The sequence below is a fragment of the Malania oleifera genome, chromosome 11, assembly GCF_029873635.1.
Source record: "Malania oleifera isolate guangnan ecotype guangnan chromosome 11, ASM2987363v1, whole genome shotgun sequence".
Classification (NCBI taxonomy): domain Eukaryota; kingdom Viridiplantae; phylum Streptophyta; class Magnoliopsida; order Santalales; family Ximeniaceae; genus Malania; species Malania oleifera.
In genome coordinates this window covers 46,362,984-46,375,398 of record NC_080427.1, presented here as the reverse complement: position 1 = coordinate 46,375,398, position 12,415 = coordinate 46,362,984, and the positions used below count along the sequence as shown (strand labels likewise).

At 40.3% G+C, this 12,415-nt stretch overlaps 1 protein-coding gene across 1 annotated transcript; it reads right to left on the bottom strand.

Annotated features, from left to right (window-relative positions):
• Window positions 1-7,842: 7,842 nt before the first annotated feature.
• Window positions 7,843-11,018, bottom strand: LOC131168284 (cation/H(+) antiporter 15-like). Its single transcript, XM_058127604.1, has 3 exons — window positions 10,505-11,018; window positions 9,294-10,292; window positions 7,843-9,133 (listed from the first exon to the last, which is right to left on the bottom strand). The coding sequence occupies exons 1-3, from the start codon at window positions 10,769-10,771 to the stop codon at window positions 7,925-7,927; spliced, it is 2,475 nt and encodes an 824-aa protein (XP_057983587.1). The 5' UTR covers window positions 10,772-11,018; the 3' UTR covers window positions 7,843-7,924.
• Window positions 11,019-12,415: the final 1,397 nt, after the last annotated feature.

Here is a 12,415-nt window from a genome sequence, read left to right as displayed (position 1 = left end):
TCTAAAAAAGTCCAAATGGGACGATCTTGGTGTCCCTGGAAAGTTAAGACAAAATACCACAACTTTCATTTTGGTGACTTTTTTTTATTCAGGGACCTCGTCGACGAATTCAACGGGCAGAAGCGCTCCAACGGGCGGAAAACAGTTTGTTTGCCAAATAAAATATTTTTTCTTCCCCCCAACAGCTAGTTAACGGCTCCTAAGGTTCTTGGGCTATAAATACAAGCTTTTAGACTTGTATTAATATGGTTTTGAGCATTGTTGATCATATTTGTGAAAAATATCATTTTATCCAAAACTTAAGCACTTTGCACTTTGCATTTTAGTTATTCTTCACAAGCGCTCAATCCTCTCTTGCTCACTTATCTTGTAAGATTCATTCCTTGAGAGAATAGAGTGAGAATTTGGTTGTGTTTCATATTGGCTCATTTAAGGAACATTAAATTGTATATCCAATCTCTTGTAAGGTTCTTTGTGAACCATTGTTGTAAGGTTCTTTGTGAACCGAAGCGAAGGCTCTTGGTGAGCGCGGTAGGGGTTTGTTCCCAAGTATAAGGATTTGTTCTCGAGTTGTAAGGCTTCTCCGCCGGTGAAGGAGTATCTTTAGTGGATTGTGGAATCCTTGGCTTGGTGCTAAGGCGTGGACGTAAGCTTGGTGCCGAATCACCTAAAAATACCGATGTTGTTCTTTCGCTCCCTTACACTCTTTATTTTATATCTTGTGCATGATTTATATTTATATTGTGATATGATTTCTTGCCAAGAGTTTTTATTTTGTATAAAAATACGTATTCCGCAAAAAGAGTCTATTCACCCCCCCCCCCTTCTAGACTATATACTCCGGGCTGAGACTCCCAATAATATCTATCTGTAAAATATATCTGACTATATATACACTGTAGTTCATAATTTTGTAAAATCTAATAAACATATTTCTTACATAAATACTGTAAATCATAGTAATATGAAAATTATAGGATTTCTATACTGATCTGATTATGTCTTATGTCACACAACTAAATAAATAAAGATTCCATATTCTGAAAACTGTATCTTCTAATATACAAATAATTTGCGTACTTTATAATAATTTAGAAAACATATAATTTACTGATAAACATTCTTAAATTCCTAACATAGCATATTTCCCTTACCTATTTGACTGGGAGGCTTGCCTCCAATTCAACTCTCACGCCCTTGGCGTACCAATCTCAAAATCCTATAATTTCATATATACAAATTCCCCAGTTAAACACTGAATTTTCTAGAAAATCATCATACTCACATTTCCTAAATTTGCCTTTTCGTAATTTCCTAAACTATAATATACTTGGGTTCCTGGAAAAATAACCGTTGAGATCCTCAACTCATGCCTACAGGGTCTTAAAAACACCCTAACCCTGAAATAATAACACCCTAATTTTACTCCACAAAACACTAGTATATTCTCATACAACACAAAATCTAGGTTCAGATAAACCTGGTAATACTGAAAATACTAAAATAATCTACTTACCCTGAAATTGGGATGGTACCCAAATTTCTCAAATCAACATTCTACTCCAGTTAGGTTGTAAAGAATCTTCCTAGGATCACCATGGTAGCTTTTGATCGTCGAACCGGGGAGAAACGGAGCTGGAAATCTAGAGAGAAGTGAGAGAAACTGAAATCTAGAAAGAGAGAGAAAAGGAGAGAAGCTGATTTTTCTATCAAAAATCTGATTTTTGTGCTTTTATAGATGGCTAACCACGTGGCTTCGTTGACGAGCCATGTCACCTCGTCTACGAGGCCAAGAAGGGAGTTCGTCAACGAATTCATAACTTTCATCGACGAACTTCAAGCCCTGAAATCGCCGCTCTTCGTATAATTTCGTCAACGAGACACATGTCCTCGTTGACATGTCTAAGAAGGCTGTTCGTCGACGAGACTCTGCTAAGGTCCCATTTGAAAATTATTTTCCTCTCATTTCCTTATTATTTAATTTTTATAATTATTTGAGTTACTACATTCTCTCCTCCATATAAAATTTCGTCCTCGAAATTTGTTATTCCTATTGAACGTCATCCTTTAAGGAAAATGGGTTACTTATTTTATTAATTACCCTCACTTATAGCGGAGGTATACTGTGGTTACATAAGCAGTCCTGGGAGATTAAAAAAATACTCATAAAAGAAAATTCTCCCAAAATCAAAACACTATCTTATCCTATAATCTAAAATATAATTATACATTCATCACTCTATACTGAATAAAATAAAACAGCAACTATCTGAACAATACTAACTATTATTGTATCCCACTAAACAGGTGTGGGTATTTTTGTCTGATCTTTTCCTCAAGTTCCCACGAAACTTCCTCTATGGCATAATTCCTCCACTGGACTTTCACTAACTGAATTTTCTTGGTGTGCATTAACTGTTCATTTCTGTTTAACATCTGCACTGGTGTCTCCTCATATGCCAGTAAATCTCTAAGCTCTATCTCTGCATAACTGATCACATGGGAAGGGTCTGGGATATATTTCCTTAACATAGAGACATGAAATACGTCGTGTATTCTGGACAATGTTGGTGGTAAAGCTAGCTTATAGGCTACTGGACCCACTCTCTTTAATATCTCGAATGGGCTAATGAACCTAGAGCTCAACTTATCCTTCTTCCCAAATCTTACAGCTCCCTTCAATGGTGCTATTTTTAAAAATACTTGACCTTCAACATCAAACTTCAATTCCCGACAGCGCGTATCAATGTAACTTTTTTACCAACTCTGGGCTGCACTGATTCTATCTTTAATAGTTGGATTTTATCGTATGCCTGTTGCACCAATTCTGGTCCCAGAACTCGCCTCTCGCCCATTTCATCCTAGTACAAAGGTGAATGACACCTCCTACCATACAACGTCTCGTAAGATGTCATGTCGATGCTGGCCTGATAGCTGTTATTGTAGGCAAACTCGACTAGCGGCATATACTAGGTCCAACTACCCCCAAAATTCAACGTATGCTCGCAGCATATCCTCCAATATCTGGATCGTTCTCTCTATTTACCCATCAGTCTGAGGATGATATGTCGTGTTGAATGATAACTGAGACCCCAAAGCCTTCTGCAAGCTCCTCCAAAATCGTGATGTAAAACGTGGGTTACGGTCTAAAATTATGGATACTGGCACTCTATGGGGTCGAACTATCTCCTGAATGTAGATCTCTACCAGTCTGTACAAAGGGCAGCTAACTTTAATAGGTAGAAAGTGAGATGTTTTTGTCAATCGGTCAACAATCACCCAGATAGCATTCTGACCATGCAGTGCTGGCGGTAACCCAATGACAAAATCCATGGATATGTGATCCCACTTCCACTCAAAGATGTGGAGTGGCTGTAATTGTACTACCGGCCTCTAGTGCTCAGTCTTTATCTATTGGCACATCAAACACTGTAACACGAATTCAACTATCTCTCTCTTCATTCCACTCCACTATAAAATCTCTCGATGATCCTGTGGAAAATTTTGTGGCAGCAAGGATGATGGCTAGAGCAAGAAGAACTGCTAGGGGTGTTGGCTGCCAGAAGTGGCTGCTGCTACTGTGAAGACGGAGGCTGCTAGAGGTGTCGCAGGGCGATGATGACGGCGAGTGGAGTGGGGCGACGGCGACGGAGACGACAATGAAGATGGCGTGCTGGGGTTGCGGAGATTCAAAGAAACGGTGATGGTGAGGCTTGGGTGCGTCGACTTTGTGTGCATGAGGGGAGAGGGAAGAAGATTATGGTGTGAGAGTTTTTTTGGTGGCTTCCCCCAACGGTGGTGGATATTGAGTGGAGAGTGAGAGAATGGAGAGAGTGCCCGGAGAAGCTGGGACTTCCAGAGGTTGGTGCTACGCAATTTTTGGCTAGCCGGAGATGGGCAAAGTGGAGCAGGGATGCCAGAACTGCTACCGCTGCTGCTAGGCGTCAGGGGCGTGAAGAAGAGGTTGGTGCTGCTCGTGGGAGGGTCGTCGGAGTCATGAACGGAGCAAGGGGCTGTTGTGAGTTGTTGTGTGTGCGAAAGAGAGGGGAAGAAGAGATTGGGAGAGAGAGGTGGGAGAGGAAGCTCGGGGAGGTAGGGGAGTTGAGATGAGAGGGAGGCAGATAGGGAGAGATGAGGGAAAAGATTAGGGTTTTTTTTTTTTTTAGGCCTCCGCCCAATGTGTGTGTGTGTGTGTGTGTGTGTGTGTGTGTGTGTGTTCCCTGTGAGCCTTTTTATAGTAACCCCTTTATTATATTTGGTTCGGGTAAAAATAAGGTGTCTACAGCACCATATGAAGCATTGTATGGTAGGAGGGGCCGATCACCGTTATATTGGGATGAAATTGGTTAAAAGCAGGTTTTGGGGTCAGAGATGATTCAGTAGACTTCAGAGAAGATCAGACTCATCCAAGACCAAATCAAAACAGTTCAAAGTCAATAGAAAAGTTATGCAAACACTCACTGACGAGAGCTAGAGTTTGGTATGGAAGATTATATATTCTTGAAAGTTGCACCAATGAAAGGAGTTATGAGGTTTGGGAAAAAAGGTAAGTTGGGCCCTAGGTATATTGGACCATTTGAGATCTTGGAAAGAGTGGGTCCAGTTGCCTATAGGTTAGCATTATCTCCGGTGCTATCTAAGATCCATGACGTATTCCATGTATCAATGTTGAGGAAATGCGTCCTAAATCCTTCACATGTACTCAATTATGAGGCACTGAAGCTTAGAGATACCCTATCATACGAAGAAGTGTCAGTGCAGATTCTAGATTGGAAGGAACAGGAACTGCGCACTAAAAAGATCTCGTTAGTAAAAGTACTCTGACGTAACCATGCAGTTAAGGAGGTTTCATGGGAGCTAGAGGATAAAATGTGCTAGAGATACCCACACTTGTTTGATGGGGCACAATATTAATCATATAAGTATGATGGTTCAGGTAAAATTTTCGGTTATTGTAGTTTATATAGTTAGTTGTGTAGTTATTATGTTTCTGTTTTGGTTAAGTTTTGAGAAGTTTTGGAGGAGTTTTAATTTGACTATTTGTAGTCTCCCAAGACTCGTATATGTAACCACGGTATTCTTCCGCCATAAGTGAGGGTTATCAATCAAATTGGGACGGGGCTGCTATGTGGGTGGCCACCAACTCTTCCTAGAGTCGGGTAAATAATTCAGTAATTCCCAACGAAGATTGTAATAAGTAACGGTTAGCAAATTTCGAAGATGAAATTTTTATAAAGATAGGAGAATGTAGTGATTCCAAAAATTTTTTAATTAATTAATTAATTAATTATTAATTAAATAATATAATATTATATTATATTATATTATAATATTATATATATATATATATAAATGAAATTTACTTTACTGAAGACAGAGATCCCCTCCCCTCCTGTGTGTTGTGCAGCCATCTCTCTCTCTCTCTCTCTCTCTCTCTCTCTCTCTCTTCGATTTCTCACCGTCGGTAAGTCGGATTGAAAAACGAACACCACCATGGGGTTCTAGGATCGATCTTCATCAATTTAACCGGAGTGGATTTTAAGTTTGGGCTTCCTAAGCACCACTCTAAGGCTAGGGTAAGGATAATGAAATTATATCATTTAATTATTTTTAAAGTTTAATAAATTATTGGGAGTGTGTAGGCCTAGGAAATGTGAATATGGTTATTGTTCTGGGGTTGAATTGACTAAACTAGGATTTATGAATATAAGGTTTTGTGCGAACGCCACACGCATCGTGTTAGGTTCCTCGCGGGTATATTTTCAGTAATCAGGTAAGTGGAATAAATTATGTCAAACATTTTGGGAATTGGTTGATTAATTTAAAGCATGAGAAAATGATAATGTTGTGAAGGATTTGCTAACGTATTCGGTATTTGAAAATACTGGTTTTGGAATATCATATATTTTCATGAGCAATTACTAATTTATGAAATATTATTTAAAATTTGTGTGGCATGAGTATTGGTTTTGTTACCGTATATTTAACATATGGAAATATTTTATGATGAGATGTAATTTATACTGACAGACACTATGAAATAAAAGAATATGATTTATACTGGCTTAGGAGAAATGTGATGTATACAAACATGATATTCTTGATACTGAGAAATGCAATATATACAAACAAGATATTTTTAATGTTGAGATTACTATGGAAATTGTGGAAATGAGAACCCTGATGGACTAGTGATATATTTGAGAATACGGTACCGTTGCTAGGAAATGAGTCAGTGCAACCACACTACTTGATAAGAGTGTTGGTATTGGAAGTCGATTGGGCTTGCGGAGAAATGTTGACCGCCCCTGGGTCCGGATCAGGTTGCAATAGGCCAATCGTACTACAGACGAGGTATGTTTTGACTTAGCCTGATAGGCCAACCATGACTAAGTCCCGCTTTCGAGCCACACAACTCAGTCATGTGGGGTGATTACATGATGATGATATATGGATGTCCATTCAGGTTGGTTCCTCATTACAAACATTATGGAACTACGTTTACAGTCATGTTGGGTTTCAAACCCAAGAAAACGTACTAAGCGCGTACGTATTTTTGAGAAAAATATATGGTTGCAAATGTGTATATATATGGGTACATATTTCAGGATTATTCAGCTATATTATTTATTAAATAAACGTGTTTTGATTCATTTAAACTCATGTTGTCACACACTGACAATAATTTATTCCATCTTATTGGGAGGTGTCTCACTCCTTAATATTTTAACATTTCAGGAAATCCAAAGAAACGAGCTTAGAGAGCTCCGAACAGGATTAGTAGTTGGGTTGGAAGATAGTGCTGGTGAGACACTATTAAGTATATATATATGGATTTGCTTAGTAGTACCTTGGGTTGTAATATTACCTGGCTTTTGGGAAGACATGTATATATGTATGATATGATGGTTCTAGAACTCTGGTATTATATTCGGGGTTATGTATATGTTTCCGCTGCATGTTTTATTTAAGTTATGGTATTAGAGGAATATGAAAAGGAAAAAAATATATATGGTAGAAATTTCGGGGCATTGCAAATCTGATTCCTCTGATTATGACCAAGATCTTAGTAATTCTCCATAGATATTTACTTCCTTTGCATAGTTGTTCCATATTTGTAATTGATATTATGTCTATAAATACATATCTCCTCACAGCATATTGCTTGAGGCATTTCCTTTACAAGGGGCTTTTATTAATACCCATCCACCTCTCGATAAGTAGGCATGAGATTCGAACCTATGAACAACAACACAGATTCTCCATCCATTTGTCAAATTAGTTATTATGCAAATAAAACTAATGCTGATAAAACATCAAATAAAATGTTGTTGCTAATATCTAAGTTATTAATGCTTCAAAACATTTAAAAAAAAAAAATAAATAACAACAACTCAGTGCACAAAGCTCGTGTGTATGCGGTCTGAGGAAAGGGTGGACTATTATGGGTCTATAGTAATCTTTATTTTCAATTTTAAAAAAATTGTTAAGAAAAGAAAAAACACAATTTGAGTTTAGAATCTCAAATTTCAATCTCAAGGACATCTTGTTCTTGTCAATTTTGACAAAATTTTCCTTTGGTCTCAAGATTTCAATAAATTGCAGATTGTTTGTGCAAATTTTGTAAGATGTAAATTGACTACCTTTTCGGTTTTGAGGGCTATGAAAACCGAAAATTTTAAGGAAAATTTCAATAACTCAATGAAAATTTAACACCATGAATTGGAATTCATCTGACAAAACATCTTCAGCTGGAGATGGTAACTTCAACTCAGTTCTCTCTGAATGATCCTATGGCCTGTGCACAAAGAGTATGCATGCATGTGTGTTAACTAATTTGTATGATGTACAAATATTTAACTACAATCCTTTAATCTACACTGATCTGATCAAATTCATGATTCCCCTTCTTGATGCATAATCATTAGACAGACCTATGAATTTGAAGATCTCCTTGTTCCTCCTCTCTCCTGCCTTGCTCCTCTATGTTCCCTATCTGCTGCTTTCCATAGCCTTCTTCCACCACATTGGTGTGCTGTTGCACCACCAAGACTGAGGTGTTGCCCTGAAAATCTGCCGAGGCCAGAACTTCTCCAAGTACTCCCAACGCTGAGAGCTCGTTCTGATCCATAACCCCTCGCATGAGCCGCGACGTTGGATCGTGGCGTCTCCCAACAAGGAGGAGCTCATAATTGTCTTCCATGGATCGGATCGCGGCAACGGTCCCTGAAGCATCCATCACCACCTCCTCCATGTACATTACACGGTAATTCCCAACCATGCTAAGCCTAAACTCACCCACTACTTCATTGTCTAGCCTCCTCTCCCTTGTGTCAGCATTGTTAATGTTCCCATTCTCAAGCAGCCTCACCATTGTTAGGTTGATGTTTGGGTGTCCTGCCATTCGAGCCCCTAAGGCGAGTGCCTCCCGGTCATCGGCCCCTCCGAAGAAGATAACTGCCACGCGATACGAGGACCAAGTGGCAAGCATCGGCCTCGAGGTGTTTACCAGCCCTCGGTCGACAAGGATGGCGACTGAGCAAGGTGCAGTGTTAAGAACATTGTTGTTCACAGTTTTGATGCAGTTGCTGAATGAGCCCGTGGCGCCATTGGCATTCAATCTCTTGTGGAAAGGGATTATGATGAGAGAAGTCCTGCGATCGAGCGCAATTCGGCATGTGTCATCGTGCATGCTTGCGTGGGTGGAGATTGCGGTATAAGGGTGAACCGAGATGAGGCCGTTGCTGGTTTGTTCATAGTACCTGAAGGCATTGACAATGTGCTCTGAGGGTCTGCACTTGGAGCCAGGCCTTGTGGACATCTTGTAGGGGATAAGAATGGGGTTGGGGCGGCCGACAAGCTTGACGAGGTGGAGGAGGTAGATGACAATGGGGCTTCTCTTGGTGGGATTGCAGGCTTCGATGAGGTTGATGGTGGCCGGGACGCCGTCTTCGTCGTGTATGCAGACGAGTACTCTGAGTTCAGAGTCAAGCCTTGAGTTCATCACGGTTCGCCTTTGGTACACAGTGTACCTCCTGGAAGGATCATACAGGCGTTTTATAATGGGTGTGATGGCTCCAGTTACAAGCACCATGGAGGTGCACATTACATAAAATGCTTCATTGTCTATTGCCTGCACTTGGTTAGAAGCTAAGTTAAGTTCTCAGATTAGTTTTGAGGTAATATATATTGATCGGTATCGAAATTTCCACTTTCGTACTTTTGAAGCCACGAATTTTAGTCGAAATCGAAATTTAAGACTCTGAATGGTAAATGTATGTATGCGACTGTACCTTTACTTTCTTCATCATTTTAAACAAACCGAGCTCAAGAACACCCTGCGCGTTCATGACAAGACCAATTGCAACTGCATCCCTCAATGGCATATTGCAGAAAAGAGCAGGCAAAAATGCTCCCATGAACTTGCCAGTGCAGCTAATGAGAATGACAAACTGCACGATCAAGAAATTCTTGAGCTCGACGGCGAACACATTGATCACCAATCCAGCCTTGACGAAGAACAGTGGCATGAACATCCAGGAGATCATGAGATCAAGCTTCTCCACCAAGGCTGAACCAATCGGCGGCCCTGGCGGGATGGCCATCCCAAGAACAAGAGGACCAAAGAAGATGTTCAGACCGGTGGCGTGGCTGAGAAAACCAGCCACCAGCACACCAACAAGCAGGGCATAGATTTGCTCCTCGCTCAACGGCTCACCCGGCGGATTCCGCCCTATCATCCATACCACTACAGGTCGAACTACCAAGAAGATGACCACCGCAAGCGCAATGCCGGTAAAGATGGTTTGGAAAATTCTGAACTTGCTGTGAGATTGTTGGGTCATGAGCACTGTGATGGTTATGACTGAGAAGCTGAGCACGCCACTGACCATGGAGGAAGTGAGTGCCATTCTCCCAAACTCGGAGTTTATGATCTTGAGCCCAGCAAGGTAGTGCGCAATCACCGGGAAGGCGAGAACGGATTCTACTTGGGCTACGGTGGGAAGCGAGGCGGCCACCTTTGGGTCCATGCTGATAAATTGCAGGAGGAGGAAGGCCAAAGAAATGCTCAGTAGCAAGGGAATTGCCACTGCAAACATCCCAATGGAGAATGTTTTCTTGTCCACCTTCTTCAATATCCATGGATCCATTTGGACTCCAATCAGGAAGAAGTAAAACATGTACCCGAAGGCAGAAATCGCATCGAGGACTACGAGACCTCTCGCCGGGAAAAGGATCTTCCTGAATTCGTCGCTCCGACTTAGAAACGATGGACCTAGGATTATACCACCCTGGCAATCAAGGTCATGAGCATCAGCCATTAATTGCAGTTAATCAACATACGGTGGCACTGGTATTTTCATAGTTCTTCTAGTTCCTGGTTTTTTCTTGAATTGTTGTTTTATTGGGGATTTGTTCATTCTTGTAGCAATCAACGAGAAAGTTTTGGAACTGAAATTCATAAACGAATGAGAATGTAAGGTGTGGGATGTGTTGGGCTTACTAATATTTGGGAAACCATGATGGGTTGGCCAAGGGGCTTGAGAAGAGCAGAAGTGATGAGGATGACAGCAGAGGCAATAGAGAGCTGCAGCAGCAGAAGAGGAGCAGAGTAATGCAGGGGATTGTAGCCGAAGAAGATGCCTCGTGAATGGATCCTTCCAACAGAGAGACAGATGGTGGTTAAGTTCCTGATTGAGGATGGTGACGAGGAGGTAGATTGGCCACCAAACAAAGATATGTCTTCCGGTTCCACTATTACAGAACCCATGATCGATTCCTCCAGCCTACTTTTTTTTTTTTTTTTTTTGCCCTGCAATGCCTCCAACCCAGAAACTGCAGAAAGGGATTCGACCCCAAAGAAAGAAGGGCTACCCAAACCAGACCCTTCCTCACACAAACCAGAGAGAGAGAGAGAGAGAGCCGTTGGATGAAGCCAAAAAAAAATTGCTACCCAGAGCAGATCTCTCTCTCTCTCTCTCTCTCTCTCTCTCTCTCAAACAGAGGGGCAAGTGGGTGGTGCCAAAAGAAATTGCTACCCAGAGCAGATCTCTATATCTCTCTCACACAGAGGGCAAATGGGTGGTGCTCTGTCTCTTTCTGAGGAGGGGGAGTCGCAGATGGGTGGTGAAGAGCAAAGCTCATGCATGCAAATGGGCAAAAACTGAACCAAGGAAGCTTTCCCGTTAAAAGTGGTCAGCTGCGCCAATATAAACCATTGAAAAAAAAAACACCTTGAATTTTTGCCGAGGTGAGTGTAAGTCCTCTTAACATTTCATTACTCTGTTCTTAGATTTTTAATATACGCATTATTAGATTATCAAAATGGCATCCATTTGAGGAATGACAGCTCAATTTTCGTGGGCTTAGAATGATTTTCGACATTAATGTCGCAAACACTTTCATCCATTTTCATTCAGAGAGCATTCTCATCATCGAAACTGATTCCTCTGTACACATCTCAAAGTAGAGATGTTTCAAACCTAGTTATGTTAAATCATTCTCAAATTTAATTAACCAAATTATACATAAGTTCGTGTTTTTAACCCAGTACAAATGAGCCTCCTCCAAATAAGATTGAAAAATAAACCACTAGCATTGGCTCAGAGAGACCTAATGGGTATTCATACAATAAATTAAAAAATTGGGCCTGCATTGTTTGTAGCAATCCTCAACTAGGTTGAAACTCTAAGGAAGCTCGTTGGAAGGAGTGTTCGTAGAGGTTCCCTTTAAATACCAAGCATAATAGTGGTATACGAAAGAATATCTGATACAATTTCGTGCAGGGTCAGAGAGAAGGATCAAGAAAAGGTAATATACTTTTATTAATTAATTTTCCTTTCCCCTTTGTCACTCTAGTATCAGATTTGAGTCCAGTAAAGATTCGCGAAAAATTGGTATCAGAGACTGTGTCCTAATATCAGTGTTTCTCAGGAGGAGAAATATGGTATTATGATCAGTAAAAGAGATAGAGAACAAGGGTCACTTTTTTTATCAGGAGACTTCAATAAGATCTAATATAAGATTTTATGAGAACTTAATAGCAGAGGTATGGAGAGAAAAATATTACAAACTATCTTCTTCTAAAGCCAATTTTGAATCAGATCCTATTGTGATAGACCTAAAAATAGTTAAGAATGGTCTAAAATCACAACTAATAGAGATTGAAAGACAGATTGGTCTTTATCAATCTAGAATTAGGCAGTGTGAGTGGTAGTTAGAACAACTCCACGGGACTCTAGGATCACAATCAGACGGCCAAGATCTCGTTAATCTTCAAAGATGAAGGAAAATCAATCTATCACGAATAAAATTAGAGAAATAATGAAAAGTTACGAGGAAAAAATACAATCTCTCAGTAAGGGAGAAGAACCTCAATCGTCTCTAGTCAAAAGCATTATATCAGGAAGATATG

Bases quoted from the DNA above. Each gene is read 5' to 3' on its own strand.
- LOC131168284 (XM_058127604.1), bottom strand. From the start codon at position 10,771: ATGGGTTCTGTAATAGTGGAACCGGAAGACATATCTTTGTTTGGTGGC. The intron at 10,293-10,504 runs GTAAGCCCAACA...CTTGATTGCCAG, and splicing joins TCATGGTTTCCCAAATATTA to GGTGGTATAATCCTAGGTCC. The intron at 9,134-9,293 runs GTACAGTCGCAT...AACCAAGTGCAG, and splicing joins AAATGATGAAGAAAGTAAAG to GCAATAGACAATGAAGCATT.